The sequence below is a fragment of the Ovis aries genome, chromosome 15 (assembly GCF_016772045.2).
Source record: "Ovis aries strain OAR_USU_Benz2616 breed Rambouillet chromosome 15, ARS-UI_Ramb_v3.0, whole genome shotgun sequence".
NCBI lineage: Eukaryota > Metazoa > Chordata > Mammalia > Artiodactyla > Bovidae > Ovis > Ovis aries.
This window is the reverse complement of record NC_056068.1, coordinates 39,686,776-39,710,187: the sequence shown is the minus strand read 5'-3', so window position 1 is coordinate 39,710,187 and position 23,412 is coordinate 39,686,776. Positions and strand designations below refer to the sequence as shown.

Here is a 23,412-nt window from a genome sequence, read left to right as displayed (position 1 = left end):
GTATGTAACACCTTCAGAAGTTGTTTGGTGTTTGAGGACATTAAGCTTGGTGATTATGATTCAGAAAGATCTTACCAGTTTTGAGTCACTGACTAAGACTAAAAATAATGGAATTTAGTAGAATAAATATAAATTCCTGGTGTTAGCTCCTAAACCAGTTGATCAAGAGTTGGAATTTAGAAACAGCACGTGGAGGATGGGGGCTTAATTTTATGGATCATAGACTTCCTCTGAGTGCCATTTACTGAAGATTGTGTACACACTGGGCTGGGCAAGACGGGTAGTGTAAATTGTATCTAGTCAGGAACACAGTCAGGAGACTGGGGGCTGCTCTTGTCATACCCAGTCTACCCATATTCAGGGTAGATTTGCTTCCCACGGCATGGATAGACCTCAAGGATTAATGAGTAAAAGTTAACCAGGAGATGGATTTTATTCTAATAGATGAAAGAATTTCAACATGTTAGTTCAAAGGAGCTAGTATTGGGAAGGCAGTGGGTTCCTTGTCATCAACTATGTTCAAGCGTAAATCCAACAACTAGTTGATGAGATGTGTCAGAGGGGATTTCAACTATTGGATTAGGAGTATTGTGTTTTGGTCTGGAGTCTCTGAGGATTTCAATTATACAGTAATGATCTTTTTAAAGTTGAATAACTTTCCCCTGGTCCCCTGGATTCCACCCTTCTAACATAGTAGTTGACTGCCGGACATGTCCACAGTTTAATCTTAAAATATGGCTCCCTGGAGAGAATTTATACTTCTGTGAGCTGCCTGGGCTTTGGTAAATGTCTGGTTTTGTTTGTTTTGTTGAATTAGGGGCTAAGGTAGAGAAGGAAAATATTGGCAACTAGCCACTGCTCAAAGAATTCACACATATTCTTATAATTTCTCTAATAATACTTCTTTGGAGCTAGAACAGACTATCATAGAGTTCAACTGGAATTTTGTAAGATTCTTAGACCCAAACCAGGAAAAAAGGGTAATAATTTGAGAATTCAAAAGGCCCACACTGCAGGCCTTATAGAGTTCGTCTAGGGGTCAATCACAGAACCCTTTCTTGTGGCATAATTTATACCTTTAACATTTGGCAGTTTTTAAAGTCCTGTGTCAATGTACATGTGTTGGTAAGAAGTAGTAAATATTTTGCTGACAAGTTCTTTGAAAGATGGATCAGTGGCAGCGTTTAAAGGCAGACAACCTGAGGGTTTCTTTTATCCAGGTGCTCCCAAATCTAAAAAGCTGTCAGGGTACGGAGCCAAACGCACCCACTGGTTACACCATTTATTGTTTAATGTTCCTGTGCCTCCGAGTTTCTGCACCTGGGATCTGTTGATATACACAGTGGGGGATGGCAGGGGAAAGGAGTTCAGCTGGGAGAGCAAAGGAGAGGAGGCAGGGTGCTTGCTCTCAGAGGTGACTGACCTGGGATACAGAGCAGAGCCTGGTACCTAGTGGGGCCGCTTGCACCGGCTTCCCTTCTGGCTGCCTCTGTTGTAATGTTGCATGAACTTGAGGTGGCAGAAGCGGATGGAATGGTGGTTGCATCCGCTGAGCTCTCTCACCCTCCTCAGGCCCTGCACCTCCCTTCTTCCCATCAGTCCCCCAGAGCAATTCTTATCCCCCTTATTTGTTTTGAATGCGTGATCTGATGCCTTTTCAACAAAGGAATATTGATATTTTAGTGTGCAGACAGCAGGGGGTACTGGATTAGATCATTTTCACATTGGTGTTGGTGCCAGTTTGACATTTGTTTGGAAAGCTTATCCCTTTATGGCCATAGGTTACATGCATAATTTAAGGGGAATAAATCTTTGCAAAAGACTTCTTTTGGTTCTGTAAATCATCAGTGGTGCAGAAACATAAATGAAAGTCTCCCCCACAGTTTTCATGTGATCAGGAATTCCAAGGAGGCTCCCAGATGAAGTAGTCCATGTGGGTATAAAATGTTTTTGCAAGTGTACCGGCCTCTTGTGATAGTTGTTTCAGGGAAGGCAAGAATCGGGGACAACTTGGTTCCTGCTTCAAGGTTATAATCCAGAAGCCGAGAGTGGCAAAGTGACCTGACTGTCCAGGGTAAAAGAAAACCCTGTGGATAAATGCTATAGGATAGCAGGTCTGGGTCTGCTGGCATTGCTATCTATAGAATGAGTATTTGTGATAATCTCCCTCCTTCTGCCCACCATTCTGCTGCCATCTTGCATCTTGGTGATCCCAGTGACAAATTCTGGGATGGTTTGACATTTCAGAGTTATCATACCAATTGCCACAGTGAGGCAGACATCTTTTGTTTTACACTATTTTCTTTTAAACAACTTGTTCTGAAGATCTGATTATTATTGAGCAAAGTGCTTCTAGTAGATAGTAGGTACTTAGCAAATGGTTTTGCATGATTCATTGTGAACTTGCAATTCAGAAAGTACTATTCTCAGATGAAAATTTCCTGTCATCTGTGAAGATTATCCAGCTTCTGCCTGCTGTTGCATTTCTGTATGAGTGCCTAACATGATACATAAAGAACAAAAGCCACTTAGATCTCAGAATTCCATCTTCTCTCTTAGGAGTTATTCTCCAAGCAGAGCTGGCGAATGGAGAGAGTGCAGTAGAACCAGCAGGAGCAGTGTATTGATGGCTACCGTGTCTTTATAATACTATCTTTTGGTTTCTCTCTTAGGTTTATTTTCTTGAAAAGGCTCCAGGCTTCGGCTTGGAAAATCCAACCGCCAAAATTGAGCCCAGCAGCTGGAGCGGCAGTGAGAGCCCTGCCGAAAACATGGAAAGGATGAGTGACTCTGCAGATAAGCCCATTGACAATGATGCGGAAGGGGTCTGGAGCCCCGACATTGAGCAGAGCTTTCAGGAAGCCTTGGCTATCTATCCACCATGCGGGAGGAGGAAAATCATCTTATCAGACGAAGGCAAGATGTATGGTAAGTGATTCAAATGCTCCTGGGAAATGCTGCAACCCACTTTTGTGATTAAGAGATTATCATAACTAGCCTTCTACTAGGTGAGACACGTTCCTTGTATGGGGTTGAATGATCTTTGTAGAATTCTAGTTGGCCATTCAAGGGACTGAATCTCAACTGAAGAGGAGAGTCAGTAAAGGACCATTGGGAGATCATTCCCTGGGGCTTCCTTTTTTATATCAAAAGCTCTCAAGGACTCCTTAGGAACTTAGGTAGTTGCAGTGGCACATGCAGACACCAGACATGGAGACTAATTCTTCCGAATGCGTGCCCCATCTAAAGGAAGTGCTGCCACTTAGCTCCAGATAACTGACTGGAGCTGCATAGCACTGGAGCCACATGCTGCCAGATCTAGCAAGCTAGATGTTTACATGTGAAGTCTACTCATTTTTAAAACCCAGCATTTTTTTTTTTAAACTACATAGGCCAGATAAAACTGCTCAGGGACTTGATCAGACCTTTGAACTACCAGTTTACTGCCTTGTTACCAATCTTCAGTTGAATGGCCAGACAAGGCACTGACCCCCAGGCTACTCTCTCCAGTCTCCCTTTCTACATGGGGACCCCTCACAGTGCATTAGAAACTCCCAAGAGTGCCCAAGAGGATGAAATTGGTTGACCAGATGGCTGGGGATGCCGAAGGTGGCAGCAGGCACCCATCTACTAGTCTGGGGTTGACAGGCTGGGTTTGGACCTTCCCTGCACCTTCAACTTGTACTTTTCGGCTGCTTACCTTTTGGGAAGCAGATGGCAGGTGGTTACGTATACGTTCTGCTTGTCTAATTGGGCACGTTGAGATGACAGAGTTTGCACAGTGGCTGAGTCTAAAGAGATGCAAACGAATAACCTAAACTCAAAGAGAACCAGCTCAGCAGCCTACTGGAGGTCGTTAACTTATCACGGGAGTGATTTATTTCTAAACAATTTGAAAGCTTTTCCATAATAGGGTGTTGTACCTTTAATACTGCAGCTCCTCTATCAGGAGCCGTAGGAGGCTGCAGACCAGGCTAGCACACACTGCTAAGGAGAAAGCAGATGGTGGTGCAGCTGCCACCAGCTGTGCCCCCACCCTGCCCTCCCCCTCTCCAATGTGGATGATGTAATGGAAACAAGGAAAATTTTGCTTTCTGCAGCATTAGAGTGTCTCTTCCTTGGCCAGTCTGTGACACACACACACACACACACACACACACACACACACACACACACACACACACACACACACGAGGGAGAGAGAACTCAAACCCTCAAACCTTACGTATTTGTTTTATGTTCTCATGTGATCCTTTGTAGCCAAAGAAGCTTCTTCATGTCTGGTGAAATATCTCAGCTGCTGTGGGTAGAAAGTTTCAGGGCCTCTAGTTTTCTGTGTGCTTGTGTCTTTCCTGGGCTACCCTTTCTCAGTCTGGTTGTTTGCTTTCAAGGTCTCGTTTTCATACCTAAAAATGCAACTTCCCCATTTTAAAGGCAGAGAAGAGCACTTTAATCTTTGCGCCTTCTTTGAAGCACATTTTATTAGGAGTAGTGAAGGTGACTTCGGGCCACTGTACGTTGTACAACACCCATTTGTTTACCCAGAAATTGCTTTAATCTAAAAAAAATGGGCCTAATGTTGGACATGTCAGTTGGGAAGAAGTACTCCTGCCTTTCATTTCTCACAGGGAATGGCACTATCCCTTTAGGAACCAGGTTTCTGGACTAGGAATAGGAACACAGTTCAAAGCAAATGTTATTTTTTTCGACTCCAGTTGTTTTCCTCCATTGCTTTTACTTTTAGCAGCCATGGTAGATTGAACCAATTTGCCTATAACTCCATCATAAAAATCATTTTTCTGTGAAAATAATTTGTGAAAGGACACTTGATGTTAGTTTGGGGTCAAAAGCATTAGGCTAGGGAAGAGAACTCTGAGAAGCTCTGGATTTGAGTTGTCTATCCACAGTGAACTTGAATGATCCTGCCCTTGGTCTGTGAGTTTTCTCCCTTGCACAGAAAGAGGGTAAAGTAGATGATATCTGTGATCCTCGGGGCTTGTATGTTTTCTGATTCTGGATTTGTGACTTGTCCCTCAGTAAGAGTGATCAGTCTGTTGACACACAGGGCGCTGGTGTGGAGCATGTTGTTAATACTGAGGGGAATCGGATTCCGAGCGCTTCCTGAGAGTGCACGCTCTTGATGTATGTGTTCTTCTTTCCCTGAAAGCCATGTTACATTTTCTGACAGTGCTGGTGACCAACCTGATTTAAAATTGGGCAGTCATTTCATGCGAGCAGCATTAACGATTACAGCTGCAAGACTGTGTGTCCTGATTAGGGGTGCAAGAGACACATTTGCTGTGGTAGCCCTGCAGTGTCCAGGCAGCTGGCCAGTGTGGAGGAGCTTTGCTTCTCCTGATGCTTTGGAAGGGAACATGGTGGTTATCATGTTTATGGGAGGTAGAGACTGAACCCCTTAAGAGAAACTGCCTTGGGTGCCTGGGAGCTGCCTGTAACCCACCTATAACTGAGGATGAGAGAAGATTGGTTTGAGAGCCTCCACAGTGAGGCTCCAGCCACTTGGGGATAGAGTCATGTGAGTGATGTGGGGGCCGAGCTGCTGTTCCTTGGCTTCAGGCCTGTTCCCCATCTTACCATATGTGAATCAGGACACAAACCAGACTGGGAGCCAGAGTTTCTGAAGGTCCTAAGAGCATGTTTTTTCTCTTAAGCATTTTGAAAATGAAAACATTGAAAGCATTTAGGATTCCATGTAGTGAGATCAAAATAATTTAATGCCTTTTAGTGAAATACCAAGTGTTTTTGACTTGAGGGGGTTATTCCGATATTTTCTGAGCATCTGTAGAGTATTGTGATGTCACTAATCCTGAGCCTTTGGAGAGGCAAGGTCAAGTGCAGCACTGATTTATTTGGTAATGAAATCTCCTCTGTGGTTGGCAGTAGGGCAAATGCAGTCTTATAGAGGGGAAAAATGGAAAGCTCTCTTTATGATGAGGTTTGGGTCATTAGAAAAGATGGCTTAATTTTCCCTATGCTACCTGGGTCTGTGGAGAGGCCAAGCCTTTGTGTGGTTCGTCTCCATGTGGACAGATTAGTTCTGCCTGCAGCACTCTATGGATCTGCAGTTGTTCTTAGGGATTATTAGAAGAAGGGTGAGACTTCTTTGACTGTTCCCAAGAGCTTGCAAGCTCATTCCCTCTCTTTCTCCGTGTTTTCTTTTTCTTAATTTTACATAGATGTTCCTCTGTGTATCCTTGCAGATAGTTGTGGAGGAGATAGCAGGGGGACAAGATGGCGGAGACATTCTTGATCAGCAAAGCTGTCTGGAATTGAATTTCATAGGAGCAGGCCACAGTTTTTAACACAAGACAGAACAAAACAGTGAATCAGGGGATTTGTCTAGATGTGTTTTCTATTGTACCTGAAAACTGTAGTCAGGCAGAGTGGTCAAGTATCTCCCTTAATCAAGTTAGGGACCAGAGCTAAACATTCACTGGCTGCTTGCCTCAGAGGCATGCAAGTGTAGCATCTTAAATCTTGGCCTTTGGAATTGTTATGAAGCCTGGCTCTGCCCCTTCTAGACATTAGACTCAGGGTAAGTTGCAACTTCCATCTCATGCTCGCAACATTTTGAGGTCAATTTTGTGAGTCTCATTTTGCAGATGAGGGAGCTAAAAGGGATAAAGTGGCTTGTGCATGACCAGTCTAAATGGTACAGCTGGGTTCTTTCAAAACCGACTCTATCTAACTCCCAAACATGGGCTCTTTCCCTCCTTGCTGGAGGTCATTGTAAATAAATTCAACAAGTCAGTATTAAGTACCGCTTGTATTCCAGCCCCCATACTAGGCATTTTCAGGGATACAACAGTAAGCCAGACAGACATGATCCCTGCCCTTATGGAGCCATCATAAGTTTATTTGCAGGAAACACTGACCTGAGGTCAGGACTGTGTGCCAGAGCTTTCTGGGAAGTCTGAGGGCCTTTGAAGATGGTCACCTTCCACTTAGCCTTTTGAAGCCTGTTCTTGGCCACCAGTGTCCAGGGCACCTGGCCCAATGCTGGCAGGAAGAAAGCGTCTCAAATATCGTAGTGGGGAGGATCCTAGATCACAAGGCTGGCCATGGTGGTAGCCAGAAAGATGTCTGGAAGATTCTGGTGCCCTGGGATCCCATAGGCAGCTAGGGCAGAGCAGTTGCTGAACAATGACTTTCTCCTTTTGTGAGCAGTTATCTTCAGGGTTCTTGCTCCAGATAGCTCCAGGGGTGCCCCTTTCTTGCTGGGATGCCAGGCCTACTGATCAGCTCTATAGAGCTCACTTGTGAGGCATAGAGAAGATGAAGAGGAAGGCATGTCTGGGTTAAGCCTCTCTAATAGGTCTTCCCCTGTTGCTGACCTGAGCCTTCCCAGCCAGGAGAGCACAAGAGTTGGACTTGCCTCCTTGCTTACTTCATAGAAGTACAAGATAGAGGAGAGAAGGGGCAGGTGCAGTGAGATGGGGCAGAGCTGACAAGGGGATCTGAGAAGGCGTGCACACAGGCAGGCACAAATGTTACCAGTTAATCAGTGCAGGCAAAGAGGCTGACGTCTGAGGACCCCCGGCTCCTCCCAATCAGAACTGGTCAAGGGAATGTAGTCAGAACTGGTCAAGGGAATGTAGGGGCATTGCTGTGTTAGACAGTGAACTTTTCCATAGTTTCTGTGAGGACCAGGAAGGTGGTCCACATATGTGGAGGCCCCAGAGGCCCTGATGCAGAAGTGGCTGCAGACTCCAGGCCCTAGAGGATCACCAGGCTTTGGGAGAGTGAGCCTTGTGGCCTGAGCTGAACTTGTTTATCCCAGTTCTTCATCTGAACATCATGTGGCATCTGTGATTTCATCTTTCTGTTTGACCTGTGATGTGGGATATTATTTCCAGTGAATTGGCAAAAAATGTAAAGCACAAAGCATTGTGCCCTTAGAACAGGCTAGAAGCCCCACAAGACAGGGGCTGTCTTGCTGGACAGAGAAGATGTCAGTGATGTTTGTTGAGTGTATGCATGTGGGAGTTATTGCTTAAGACAAAGAAAGATGAGTAAGTAAGCGTCTGAGCTGCAAGAGGAGCTGGCTGGAAAGGAAGGGAGAAAACAGGAAAAAAGAGAGAGAAAGATGTTTGTATATTTAATGGTCTTCCTAGCCTGAGAAGGAAGAAACTCTGGTTTTTGCTCTGTGTGCTGCCAGATGTTAGTTGAAGTGGTAGGAAGGATTTCTACTCATTGGCACCATGGTAGAGCAAGGGTTAATTCTGGGATCCTCAGAACAGATGAGTAATGGGGGATTTTGAAATAGTTTTGTTCCTGTGAGAATAGCAAAGCCAACGTCATCAGTGTTTGTGTTGGGAAAGTTTAACATAGTGGGGGTCCAGCCTACAAAGGTTTGTGCACAAGGTGTGAGCCCTTGTGCAATTCAGATAAAAAAATAGCTAATTAGGATGGCTTGAGAATTGGTCATGAGGGAGAAAAAAAAAAAGTAAGAGACAGCGAATCTTAAATTATTACCAAGTTGGAAAGTTCAGCTTTTCCACAACTTTCTGTGGCAGTGGGTGAGCACTGGCATTCAGAAGACATGGATTTGTAAATCATTTAGGGAGTACTGTGGACCTGTACTGTGCTTTGACTGTGAATGGGGACTACAGATGTAGGATAATGAAGAGAACTGACCTGTGTGACCACTTACTGTGTACCAGGCACTTTCTCGTTGCTTTAGAATGTGTTGTCTTGTTTATTCCTCAGAACAAACTGACGATGTAGGTTACACCGTGCTTGTGTGCTTAGCCGCTCAGTCATGTCCGACTTTGAGACCCCATGGACTGTAGCCGCCAGGTTCCTCTGTCCATGGGAATTCTCCAGGCAAGAATACTGGAATGGGTTGCCAGGCCTTCCTCCAGGGAATCTTCCCAACCCAGGGATTGAACCCAGATCTTCTTCACTGCAGGCAGATTCTTTCCTGTCTGAATCACCATAGAACCCTTTTTGCACCCAAGAAAGCTGAGGTCCACCAAAATCAAGTTACGTGCTCAAGGCCATGGTAAATAAGTGGTGGAGTTGACATTTGAAAGTCAGCTTAATACAACAAACGAGTTAAGACAACTAACTACAATATTGATATGGAAGGAAGTACATTGTGTACTAGAGATATCGACGGTTCAGTGGTAGGGCAGCAGAAAGTGTGATTATTTATTTTGGGGAATGCACATATCTATATTTGAAAATACAAAAGAGTGGAAGAATCAGAGTCTGAGAGGCAGGTTTAGGTGAGCCAACTTTCAGTGGGAAAAGGCCACTTAGTGTTTTTTTTTGCTTTTGTAAATTTTTTTAAATGTTTTTTGTCTTTAAACTTCTTTTGGATGGCAGACCCCCACTCCCAACCCCCCATCTTTTCTGAGAATCTACACAAAGTTGTGGATCTCTTCTTCAAAAAAAATTCAGGCTTGTGCACAGTTACAGAGTTGTTGCATAGAACATTAGGGGATTTCTGAAGCCTAGGTTTATATTTGCTACTGTGGGGAGAGAGAGCGAGAGGGGAAGGGCATTCAGGGAATTCAGGCATAAGAGAACAGCATGATAAAGGCACAGAGTCCTGAGAGGACCCACTCTGGTGCTCTTAGAAATGAGGATGTGTCCTGGAGGGGGATGGTAGTTGAGCCTGGAAATGTGGGTTGGCAGTGTGTTGTAGAGGCCTGGAGTGCCACGCCATCGTGGCTGGTGCTCATCCCGGGGACAGAGGAAGCCATTGCGTATTTTCAGGAGAGAGGGTTGTGACTCAGCCTGTGTTTGACAAAGCCAGCTTTGAAGGCGTGAAGACAAGTTAGATTACTATTGCCGAGGATGAGCTTAAACTGCAGTCCTGGTGGAGAAGCTTCATGGGTAGAACCAATAGGACTGGCTGACAGGATGTGATTTGTGAAAGAGAAAGAGGGGTTGAAGATGATTCCAGGATTCTTTCTGTTGAAGATGATTCCAGGGTTCTTTTTGCTTGTGGGCGATAGGGAGAACAGTGGGATGATTAAACGGATGGGGGAATAAAGACAAGAGATGCAGTTTGTAGAGTGGAGAAATGGGGGGAGTTGGATTTTGTTGTGTGCTGGAGGTGTACTCAGGGGGCTGTCCACCTGAGGATGATCTGTGGGGTTTGGAAATTCCTGCTTGGAGCTCAGGCAGCCTGGAGTTGCAGGGGTAGTTTGGGGCCTCATCAGCAGAGAAGAGATGAGAACGGGCAATATGCTTAGGCCCCCGTGTATTGTGGTTAGACCAGCATGAATTTTAAATGGGGTGTCTGTATTTGTGGGAGAGTAAAGAGGTTGCCTTTTTAAGAAAAAGGGAGATGCATCAGTGGTTCCAAAGCCTGATCATTATCGGCAGAAGCACTTGAAAAGCTTAAAAAAAAGAGACGTAACTGACTCAAACTGATTGAATCAGAATCTCTGAGTGTGGTCTGAGAATCTTATGTTTTTAAAAGCTCTCTGGGTAATTTGGGTAATCAGGCAGGTTTGAGAGTCACTGGGCTAAACTATAACCTGGGCCCAAGAGGAGAGGGCCACATTTCTAGAGCTGGTAAAAGAAACTAATGAGCAGAGAATGAGACTGACCTTGAAATAGTCCTTAGAAAGTTTGGGGATAGGAAATGAACTGTATAATCCAGTTAGTGCCCCCTCTGTATAGAGAAGAAAGATTACCATGGCCCAGGTTTGCCATGTACAGGAACAGCCTTGAGATGGTATCTTAAAGGAAGGCATAGAAAGTTAAAGGAAGGCTTATTTTAGAAAAGGGGAGAGAGACGTGGCCATTTGGTTAGTTCTGAAAGTGAAAGTCACTCAGTCGTGTCCGGCTCTTTGTGACCCCATGGACATTCTCCAGTCCATGGAATTCTCCAGGCCAGAATACTGGAGTGGGTAGCCTTTCTCTTTTCCAGGAGATCTTCCCAACCCAGGGATCAAACCCAGGTCTCCCGCATTGCAGGTGGATTCTTTACCAGCTGAGCCACAAGGGAAGCCCTTGGTTAGTAGGGGGGAAAAAGTATGTAATTGAGGAATTATTTGATGGAATAGAACCAGGAAGAGACCTTAAAAGAAGGGCTTCTTTTACTCTCATGCATAATGGCAGGAGAAGGTTCAGGTAGGAGGTGCAGGGAAGGCATAGTGATTCCTGTCTTCAGATGAGAAGTAAGGCCATGTGGGCTGAGGTGGGTTATGAGCTTCTGAAAAGTAGAGCAAGCTTAATAGCGATACTGTAGGGGAACTGGATATGGAGGGACAGGAGTGAGTAAAAGAATTGGGAGCAGTGGAGGAAGGGCCTGAGAGAAGTCGGAGAACATTCGTTTCTTCTTTTAATTGAAATTTTTATTGAGATAATTGTAGATTCACATGCAATTGTAAGAAATAGTGCAAAGATTCTTTGTACACTTTGTCCATTTTCCCTCAGTGGTTACATTTTGCAAAACTGTACTATCAAAACCAGGATATTAATGTCGATATATACTTGATCTTATTCAGATTTCCCCGACTCTACTGGTACTCATTTGTGTATGTGTGTTTTATTAAGTTGTGTACAATGTTATCACCTGCGTGGTATGTGTATCCGCACCAGGGTGATGCAGAACAGTTCCAGCACCGCAAGGATCCCCAGGGTTGCCCTTTGTCACCACACCCATCCCTGTTCTGCTTCCCCCGACCTCATCCCTGACTCCTGGCGACCATGAGTTATTCTTTACTTCTAAAATGTTGTCGTTTCAAGCATGGTATCTAGTGCAGTCATACTGTATGTCACCTTTTATGGTTGGCTTTTCCCCATTCATCGTAATTCCTTGGAGATTCATCCAGGTTGGTTGTGTGTATCAGTAGCTTGTTCCTTTGATTGCTGAGCAGTTCTCTAGCCTGTATGCACCGCAGTGTGTTTAACCATTCGCCTGTTCAAGGGTATCGAGTTGAGTCTAGCTTTTGGCTATTACAAACAGAGCTGCTATAACCATTTATACACAGACTTTCTAAAAAGTTCGTGCATTTCTGCTTGGTGGTGCTGGGTCTTTGTTGGTGGCGCGGGCTTTTCTCTAGCTGCGGTGAGTGAGGGCTACTCTCCAGTTGTGGCGCAAGGGCTTCTCGTGGTGGCGGCTTCTCCTGTGCAGCAGGGGCTCCAGGGTGTGCGGGCTTCAGTCGTTGCGCTTCCCAGGCTCTAGGGCACAGGCTCTACAGTTGTGATGCACGGCCTTAGTTGTTCCAGGGCACGTGGGATCTTCCCAAATCAGGGATTGAACCTGAATCTCCTGCGCTACCAGGTGGATTATTTAGCACTAAGCTACCAGAGAAGCCCTATAGACAGTTTTTTGGGTAAATGTAGTTTTCATTTCTGTGGGATAAATGCATTCATTGCTGGGTCAAATGGTAGTCATATCTTCAGCTTTCTTTTTTAAAAAAGCGACTCAACTGTTCTTCAGAGCAGCTGCGCCATCTTACATTCTCCCCTGCGGTCTAGGTTCTCTACATCCTCGCCAGCATTTCGTGTTGTCACTATTGTTTGTTTTAACTATTCTGATAGGTGTGTGGTGATATCCCATGTGGTTTTAAGTTGCATTTCCCCAGTGACTAATGATGTGAAACATCTTTTCATGTATTTATTCGCCAGAGAGGTGGCGATAAACAGAGATGTATATACAGGATATACGGAGAAATGTCTTTGCATGTCTTTTGTCCCCCTTTTAATTGGATTATTCTTACTGCTGAGTTTTCGGAGTTCTTTATTTTAGATATGAGTCCTTTGATATGTAGTTTGCAGCTGTGTTCTTCTTGTCTGTAGCCTATCTTCTCATCTTCTTCACATGTGTAAGTGTTACATTTTGATGAGATCAAATTTATTAATTTTCTCTTTTATGGTGCACAGGCTTAGTTGCTTCACGGTTTGTACTTTTGATGTCAAGTCTAAGAACTCATTGCCTAGCCCTGGGTACTGAAGATTTTCTTCTGTGTTTTGTTCCAAAAGGTTTCTGGTTTTATGTTTCACATCTCAATCTGTGACCTTTTTTAAAATTAATTTTTGTATAATGCAAGAGTATTACTTTTGGGAAAAGCCACTGGCATTGTTATGTGATACATATATATTTGTTCTGCTAGGGGGTTGTTGGTGTATCTAAGTTTTGACAATGTCAAGGCTTGGGACCAGAGACACTAAAGCGCTGGTGAGTGCATGCTTGCACCAGTCTAGGTGGGGACAGGGACAAGGTGAAGCTGGAGCTGCTGACGAGTCATGACGTGTGCTCTTAGAGGCTCTGTACACACAGGAGAGGTGGCTGGACAGGAGGCTGTGGTCACGCACGGGAGAGGAAGCACCTGAGATTAGAGGTGGAGATATTTCAAGTGATGAGTTTCGAGGTGTGGCTGCAAATATGGTCAACTGATATGAATGTGGGCGCTGGCCACTGGAGATGAGGAAGGAAGACATAGGGAGACTCATCAGCATCGGGTTGGCTAATCACGTTGATGTTGAAGTCCACTGTAGTGCACTGTGAATTTGTAAATAGGCCTACCTAAGTAATCAGGTGTTAGGGGGATTTCCTGGAGAGGACATGACCCCATGGATGTGAATGGAGAGAATTTAATATTGATGTGAATGGCATGGGGCTAGTGAAGAGCAGGCGGCAGAACAGCCAGGCAGAAGGAATACTGGGGTTACAAGAAAACCCTAACATTTTCCACCTCTCTCTTCCCAAAGTCTTTGGCTGCTCTGAAACTTCACCTGTTTGCAGTGTGTCTGTGCCTTGTTGCTATCATCTGTAGAATGGGGTGAGAAAATCAGTTTCTCCGTATCTCTCAGCGATGTTGACAGAAAATGCAGTTATGTGTGAGAAGATATTTTGATCTAAATCCTACAAATAATGCTTTTCTGGGGTTAAGCCTGTTCCCAGCACGTTAGAAAGGTATTTTGGAGCAGCCACTCAGGAAAGCCTGCCTAGCCTACTTAGAGGGTTGTTTGGTTAAGGGAGCAATTGAATGGTATCCCCCCTTTCTGCTGTTGGAGAGGGGAGGTCAGGATACACTTGTCTGGGTCAGAGTCGCAGATGATGGAAGGGATCAGTGGGAGTGGGCAGGTCCCAGAGTAGCAGCTTCCGCTGCATGGAAGGCGATGGGGGTGTGGACGGCTCGAGAACCTGCCAGTTCTTAGCTGCATGGCCCTGGGTTCCAACGCCTGTCTTTGTTCTGTCCCCACTGACTTCCGCATCTAGAGCTTCAGTTCCTCTCCCCTCTAGAGCATTTTGCTTGAGATTGGGTCTTAATTTCTTACTACTATTGTTATTTACATATATCCCATTTCTTTGATAATGAGTGTTTAAAGTGGTGATTTTCCAACTTAGCATTGTTATGATATTGTTCTGCTGATCTCTGTAGTAAAGAGCCTATCTTAGAGAATGCTCCACAAAGTAAGTGAAAGTATATAAATATATTGTGGTTAGGGTCATAGAAAAAATTTGAAGGAATTTACAACATGTAAATTGCAGTTGCTTCAGGGGATGGATTAATGGGGAACTCCATTTCTATTACATATTTCTGTATTAATGGAGTGGTTTTTTTCCCCTCTAATAGTGAACATATGTCACTTTTGGAATTAGAGGAAAAATAACTATGTCATTTACTTTTTTCCCTCTGATTCTGAGCAAGAAAGACTCATTAAAGAAAAATGTGGCAAATACCAAGAATGAGAAGCAAATCGTATCATCCAGGTGGACACTGGAGTGATGTTTACCTGGGGTTTGGTTGTGGGAGGGACACTGCAAGGTCCTGGTGGGCAGAAGAGGGGTGCTGGGGAGGAGCTGGTGCCAGCAAGCTCTCCCTTCCATGGGTGCGTGGCCGAGGCACCGATCTGCAGAGACAGGTGGTCAGAGAGTGGGGTGCTGTGGCCAGGAAGCAGGACAGGGTGTTCTTACTATACGATTCAGGACATTGGTCCAGAAGTTCAACAGGTGCTGGGTCAGTTGGATCTGTCAGTCAGCTCTCCACACTAAAAATGGCATTATTCTGACATTCATGTTTTATGGTAATATGGTGGTGGGAGAAAGACTGGAACATGTTCAGATCCATTCTTCCAGTGTCCACGTGCTCCCAGCAAGCTACTGCAGAAGAATGGACAGGCCCCACACCTCTGCTGAGCCAGTATTTATCGTTTCATTTGTACTGTATGGCGGACAAGCTTTATTCTTGGAGGGCTGCGGGCCTGTCTTGTAAGAATGTCGGTAGTCTTTTGAATGGTCCTGTTATTCTTTGTAACAGATTCCTGGCAGGTAACCTTGTACTCGTGTTGCCTTTAGGCAGAGGTGGGTGGCTTTTAGAGTATGAAAACACTCTGGAGACTGTACAGAGTGCTATAAATTCTCCTTTGATTGTAATCATTTGATTTAATCACAGGTATATTTCATTTACCTGATATTTACCTGCTATGCCTTCACTGCAGATTATTTCATCTGCCCACCTTCCCTTCTCTCAAATGCTTCAATTCCAGGTATATCATAAAATCAAATTGCTCTTCAAAATCCACATGAATATTATTTCTTTAAAGCCTCTTGCTATATCAGAATACACCCCTCTCCTTTTTATCCTTTTAGAATGCAGTCTGAAAGGTGTGACAGTGAAATTTCCTGCCCAGGACATTTAATTTATTAAAAAAAAATTTATATAATGTTGTGGCTTTTTTGACACCCTGCCCCCCAGCAGTGAAATTGGCCATTAGCTCTCTATTTCTATAGACACTGTTCTTTTGGGAATGGCTGCAGCAACTTTTTAAGTTACCTTCAAAGCAAGTGCTATTGGGGAAATGTAATTGATCACTCCCCAAAGCTTTGAAGCATCAGGGTAATATTGAAGATATGTTAATAAGCTGAGTCATGCCCCCCCACCCCCACCCCACCCCGACCCCAGCCATTTGCAAAGGTCCCAATTACTCCCTCTGTACCTACCCTCTTCCCTGGGTCTGCCTCTATGCTCCATGACTTGCTTGCTGTTGTGCTGAGATGGGTTTTGGCAACTGTTTCTTAGATGAATGGTTCTGTTACAAACACGGTAGCTTCTGTGACTGCTTAAAAAGATTGTTGTTTATGCCTGCTTTTTATTGAGAGATGTTTGGTGCACGTTAATGTCCTGATAAAGACATTTGTACCTATAAGGTAGCCACCGCCTTACACGTATTTGACTGTGAATAAGGTGCTGGGGCTGATGACATGCCAGATGTGAGGTATTGGACTGCATGTTTATTCAACTGTCACTGCAGTCTCTGTACTCGGATGTGCCTTTGTGTTTGCTGTCTCACGGCAACACACCGAATGTGGTGGCGATACGATCCTGACTATGGAAGATGCTATTTGGGTTACTTGGATCGTAAGCCATGAGTATTAGGAAGCATTCTCTCAGTCCCCATGTGTCCCGAGACAGCAGTCATGAACAGTTGTTAGGTGAAGGGAATTGCCAGGTGGGATGACCACATGCACTGGGATAGGGGCCTTTTGAGATGGACAGATCTTAGGTCTGGACTGACCAGGGCAGGCATTGTGACAGGGATTAATAATAATAAATAATCTATCCAGTGCTTGCAATGTGCCAGAAACTTTTCTAAACACTTAATATCAACTCATTTAAGCCTCATTACAAATCAGTAGCCACCATTATTATTCCCACATTAGGATGAGGAAACCAAGGCCTAGAAAGGCTCAGTAAATTGTCCAGGATCATATAGCTTAGAACTCCTGAAGTCAGGACATAAACCCCATTCAGCGTGGCTCCAGTATCTGAGCTCTTAACCACCATCTTCTGCTGCCTCTGAGCTGTGACAGAACAGGAACCTGAGGGTCTCTGGACCATGTCCATGTCCCTACGTTGCTGCCTCGTTGTGTGGAAGAGAGTTTTGGTTCCAGGTAAACAGTATAAAAGGGAGAATGGGCTTTCCTGGTACCCAGAATAGTCTTTATCCTGTTTTCTGCCTGGTAAACTCCTACTGGCCCTTCAAGACTTTGGCAAAAATGCCCTTCTTGCCCCCGAAGTCTTCTTTAGTCTCCACAGGCAGAGCTACTTGCTCCCTCCTCTGTGTTTCCAGTTTTTTTTTTTTTTTTTTTTTAAGATTTATCTATTTATTTGGTTGTGCTGAGTCTTAGTTGTAGCATGTGGGATATACTTCCCCAACAAGGGATCAAACCCGGTCCCCTGCATTGGGAGCACAGAGTCGTAGCCACTGGACTACCAGGGAAGTCCCTCCACAGTATCTGACCAACTGTCAAAGCACTTTTCAGACTCACTTTTAATGTGTGTGTTTGTATCTCCTGCCCCTAGCATAGGGCCTGGCACACATTAGGCCTTCAGAATATGTTTGAATTAGTGAAAGTTGCTGGTGATAATAATTTAATCTTTTTTCGCTATAAGATGTTTTTTCCACATCCTTGTTGTCATCACACTTATAGCATTCTAATGAAATAATGAGGGCAAGGATTATAACTTCATAGATAAGGAGCTGAGGCACATAGCCCATAATGTTTTCCATTAGAGGTTCTTATCTTGAGGAACCCCTTGGTGAAGAAGAGCTTAGTGTACACCTCATTCCCGTGTTTATACTTTTCTGTTCTAAACATATTGACCCTGTGCCTGAAGAGTCACAAATGAGAACAGTTTATTTCAGTTTACATCTATGGCAATATCACGAGGGTTTTATCTGGGACATTCAGGGCTATAAAGGAATATTGAGCTTGATTTGGTCATTTTGGTGACAGAATCTACCCGTTTCTCATCCCAGTTTGATTTTTACAAGTCGGAAAGTTCATCCCTAGAAAGGTAGTCTTTGACAGTTTTCCCCCCAGCAGATACCTGACACAGAATGTTTGTAAGCTTATCCAGGGTGTCTCTCACTGAGGGATGTGTGTGTCCATTACTTTTTTCAGATTGACTCTGGGTTTAAGTGTCTGAACATTACTTCAACCTCTGATTATTTTAAGGTGACATTGTCGATTCCCAGTGACTCACTTTAGTGGAACAATGAACCAAGTAAACTATCTCTGTGGAGTTCAGGAGATGTTAAGTTAGGGTGGGTTATAAGATCTTTGTGACAAAATCTGGTTAGTGTAGATTTAACTTGCCTCTAATCTAGTCAGTCGGAGAAGGCGATGGCACCCCACTCCAGTACTCTTACCTCAAAAATCCCATGGACGGAGGAGCCTGGCGTGTTGCAGTCCGTGGGGTCGCTAAGAGTCGGATATGACTAAGCGACTTCACTTTCACTTTTCACTTTCCTGCATTGGAGAAGGAAATGGCAGCCCACTCCAGTGTTCTTGCCTGGAGAATCCCAGGGACGGGGGAGCCTGGTGGGCTGCCGTCTGTGGGATTGCACGGAGTCGGACACGACTGAAGCAACTTAGCAGCAGCAATCTAGTTAGTGTCTGATTTGTATGAAGGCTTGTCAGTTAGCTGAAAGGAGTAAGTTCCTCGTGGTGATTAAGAGCATAGGGTCAGGAGTGAGGTCTCTCTGGGTTTAGATCCTGGCTCTGCTACTTCAGTGGATATGTAACAATGGGCAAGTTAGAATTCGTGGACCTCTGTTTCCTCATCTGATAAATGAGGCAAATTCAAGTGCCCATCTTACAAGTTTGATGGAAGGTTAAGTAAGATAATGCATGAAAACATTTTGCATGCCCAACTTATTCTTTGAGAGTAATGTTAACCTTGATAGCAAAACCAAAGATTTTATGAGAAAACTATTGACCAAAACCTTTTATGAATATCAATGCAGATGTCCTCAACAAAATACTTGCAAACTGAATCCTGCAGTGTATAGAAAGGATTCCACACTGTGCCTAAGTGGGATCTACTCCAGGAATGCAAGGTTAGTTTAAAATTTGAAATGAGTTAATATGATACATCTCATCAATAAAGAACAAAAATCACATTATCATCTAAGTAGATGCAGGAAAAGCATTTGACAAAATCCAGCGCCTCTTTGTGACATTTACACTCAGCAAACTAGAAATAGACGAGAACTTCCTCACTGATGAAGGGCATTTATGAAAAATCCACTGTTAATATCATACTTAGAAGACATTCTGTGTTTATGGATTGGAAGACTTAATATAAGTAAGATGGCAGTCATCACCAAATTGATCTATGGATTCACTCTATCAAAACCCCAGCTAACTTCTTTGGAGAAACTGATAAGCTAATCCTAAAGTTCCCATGGAAATTCAGGAGACCAAGAAGAGACAAAACAATCTTGAAAAAGAAGAAAAAAATTGGAGAACTCATACTTTTTGATTTCTTAACTTATTACAGATCTACAATCTTAAGACAATATGGTACTAGTATCAGGTTAGGGATGCACCTCAGTGGAATCGAATCAGGAGTCCAGAAGTAAACCCTCACATTTACGGTCAGTTTATTTTCTGCAAATGTGTCAAGATGATGTTAAGTGGAAAACAGTAGTCTTTTCAACAAATGGTGCTGGGACTATTGAATATACACATGCAATGGATGAAGTGTGGATCCCTTTCTCCTACATTGCAATCAACTAAAAATCAATCATAGACATCAGTGTAAGAGCTAAAACTGTAAAACTCCAGGAAAAACAAAACAAAACGTGAGACTAAGTCTTTCTGACTTTGGGTTAGCCATCTTGGATATGACACCAAAAGCATAAGTAATAAAAGTAAAAATAGATAAACTGATACTTCATCAAAATTATAAACTTTCGTCCTTTAATAAAAAGACAACTCAGAGAATAAGACAGAAACTTTTCAGATTATAAATCTGATAAGGGACTTGTATCTAGAATGGATAAAGAATTCTTACAACTCTAATGAAAAGACCAAAAAGAATAGGCAGATGATCTAGATAGACATTTCTTCATTGGAGATAAACAGATGGGCAATAAGCACATGCAAAACTGTTCAACATCATTAGACATCAGAGAATTGCAGATTACAAACCACAGTGAGCCACTACATCTTATCCACTAGCATGGCAATAGCGAAAACCATTGGCAGTAAGTGTTGGCATAGGTGTAGAAATATGAGGACCCTTATACATTACTGAAAGAAAAGAAAGTGGAATTGTTGGTTGCTCAGTTGTATCTGACTCTTTGCGACCCCATGGACTGTAGCCCACTAGGCTTGTCTGTCTGTGGGATTCTCCAGGCATGAATACTGGAGTGGGTTGCCATTGCCATATCCAGGGGATCTTCCTGACCCAGAGACTGAACCCAGGTCTCCCACATTGCAGGCAGATTCTTTACTGTCTGAGCCACCAAGGAAGCCCCCTATACATTACTGGTGGAAATATAAAATGATACCACCATGCTGGAAAATTGTCTGGCAGTTCTTCAGAAGGTTCATCATAGAATTGTCATGTGACCTGGCAATTGTCCTCCTAGGTATCGTACGTAAGAGAAGTGAGAACAGGTGTCCCTACAAAAACTCGTCTACCGGTATTTGTAGCCACATTATTCATAATAGCCAAAAAGTACAAACATCCCAAATGTCCATCAGCTGATGGATGTGTAAATAAAATGTGGTCTATCCATACAGTGGATTATTATTTGGCAATAACAAGTACTAATATACACTTAGCATAATATATACTTAGCATAATGTGAAAGAAGCAAAAGAAGACAGTCACAAGACTACATACTGTGTGATTCCATTTGTGTGAAATGTCCAGAATAGGCCTGTCTAGAAACAGGAAGTGGATGAGTAGTTTTTTAGAGCTGGACGATTTGAGAAATGTTGTGGAGTAACTACTAAATGGGTTTGGGATTTCTTTCTGAAATAATCTATATGTTCTAAATTGGTTGTGATGAGGCATACACAACTCCGTGAGTTTACTAAAAATCAATGCATTGTGCACTTGAAATGGGTGAATTGTATGTGAATTACAGCTCAATAACGCTGATTTGTGTGTATATGTATATACTTAGTATCAGGAGAAGGCAGTGGCACTCCACTCCAGTACTCTTGCCTGGAAAATCCCATGGACGGAGGAGCCTGGTGTGCTGCAGTTCATGGGGTTGCTGAGAGTTGGAGACGACTCATTGACTTCACTTTCACTTTTCACTTTCATGCATGGAGAAGGAAATGGCAACCCACTCCAGCGTTCTTGCCTGGAGAATCCCAGGGACGGCGGAGCCTGGTGGGCTGCCCTCTGTGGGGTCGCACAGAGTCGGACACGACTGAAGCGACTTAGCAGCAGCAGCAGCAGCATACTTAGTATCATATGTGGCCCTTTTTGAAAGTGGTCGGTAAATACTACCTACCATTGTAATAGGTAGGTAGGTAATATTATTACAATGGTAGGTAATATTTACTGACCACTTTCAAAAAAGGGCCACATATGATAATAAAACTCTCTTTCACTTTTCTAGTAGTAAAGATGAAATGAGAGGAGAATGCTGACAAAGTAGGTGGATATATCAATTAATTGAGATACTGAGTGAAAGAGGTGGCTGAATCTGTGGACAGCAGTAGGCCAGCAGCTGAACACTGAGTTTGAAAAACTAATGGAAAAGTCAAGTCTTGTGGTGGTACAAGTGCCTGCCTGATACATAGTAGGCATTCCAGACTGTTAATGCATTGAACTTGGCTACCCTTAAAATGTGGGTGAACTTCGGATCCAGATGTCACCAAACCAGATGTTCTTCACAAAAGAATAATCACCGTTAGTGTGATACAGGCCAGGGGTTTTGTCCAGGAGTCACTAAACCAGATGTGTGTGTTTTCTTTGTAAGTTACAGTAAGTATGACAAAGACCAGGGTTTTAGTTCTGGCGCTCTGTGTTTTTTTTCCCAGGCAGTGTCTGGGGAAACTGTTTCCCGCAGTCAGTCCAAGGTGAACAGCTTTGCTCTTTGTAGGCTGCCTTTGGGCCTGCATGTTCAAACCTCTCTAGAAGAGATGAGCAGAAAACCCAGCCCTCACACTGTGCAGGCTAGTCCTGCAGAAGCTTTACATCAACACTGCAGATGCCCTGTTCTGGTCACTAATGCTTTTAGAGCTTGGAAAATATGTGCCAGCTAGACAGGACGGTTCTCTGCTAAGTTGTGTGTATTTGCTAACAGATTTCACAGTATTGTTTCCCCAGGGACCTACCTGTGGAAGGAATCTCCCATATTTCAGTGTTGGTGAAAACCAAGTGAGCTGCTTTTCTGATGTTAAGGCCACACGCTGGCATCTGAAGTCCCATGGTACTGAGTGGTGGACTGGGGACTCAGAAATCTCCCAGGCCTGCATGACTGCCAAGATAGTTTGCTCTTAGTCTTACCAACGAGGCTCGACTGCCTTTTTGGAATGGACCAGTAAGAAGAGGAAGAGGATTGAAGGCAGAGAGCTGTGAAAACACATAATGTTCTCAGGAACAGTAGGGTTCTGGCAGAGTGTGAAGTGGAGTGTGAGGTGCTGAGAAGGATGAATGAAGTAGCGTGGCTTATGAGCTGGGAAGGGCAAGATGAGAGATTGTGGAATAATGGACCAGGCAGTTGCTTTGGGGCACCAGAGTTCAACTTCTCTGCACAAGTATCTCATTCCTGGAGCAGAGGTGCAGGCCAGGGGATAGAAACTATTGTTTTGGGACATACAAATAGTATTAAAGGAAAGTTAAATTCTGCTTGCAATGCAGGAGACCTGGGTTCAATCCCTGGGTCAGGAAGATCCCTTGAAGAAGGAAATGGCTACCCACTCCAGTATTCTTGCCTGAAGTATCCCATGGACAGAGGAGCCTGGCAGGCTACAGCCCATGGGGTTGCAAAGAGTCAGACACAACTGAGCGACTAACACTCATACGGCCCATAAGGAGGCTCCTGCAGGACTCTGGCAGAAGGGCTTGAACTAGGTCGAAGGCTGTGGGAGTGACAAGGAGGGGGGCAGGGTGAGAAAGATATTTCAGATCAGTATATTTGTGATAAGGTGTTAGAGAGGTTAGAGATCAGAAGACATGGTAGGGTTTAGTGCAAGGAAAGAGATGAAGGTGTTTAATCTGTGTGAGCAACTGTGCATTGATAGAGACAAGGAAGGTATATAGCATGGAGGGACAGGTTTTAAGGGGTAGAATAGGGGTCATGAGCTTGAGTTGTATGGAATGTGGAAGGTTTTGGGGGCTCTCCATGGAGCGGGAGCCAGCAGGCACTTGGAAATTCAGCATTCTGGGTTGAGAACAATTTTTGGAAAATTGTTCTAGGGTTTGGAACATCTCGGAGTTTGGAACAGAAACCTTGGAGGTTGTCTAGGAGACAGAGAAAAGGCAAAGAGGGAAGGAAGGCTAAGGGAGAGAACCCATTTGAAGCACTGAGTCAATATCTCAAGTCCCAACTCAACACTCCTGTGAATATCTTTGGAAGCATGTTGTGTCATATGGAACCTTACAAATGCTGGACCAAGGGAGCCTGAGTTCCTGCATTTTTACCGTACTAAGCACATTGAAG

The 23,412-nt window shown here is 43.9% G+C and overlaps 1 protein-coding gene across 9 annotated transcripts in view; it reads left to right on the top strand.

Moving 5' to 3' along the window:
- The window catches only part of TEAD1 (TEA domain transcription factor 1), a 268,937-nt gene that overhangs the window by 85,043 nt on the left and 160,482 nt on the right, over positions 1-23,412 (top strand). For all 9 annotated transcript variants that reach the window (XM_060399885.1, XM_060399884.1, XM_060399880.1 and 6 more), the window contains exon 2: positions 2,673-2,928. In XM_060399885.1, coding sequence (XP_060255868.1) covers positions 2,772-2,928 — 157 coding nt within the window. In that variant the 5' untranslated portion in view covers positions 2,673-2,771. The remainder of the gene's footprint in view (positions 1-2,672; positions 2,929-23,412) is intronic.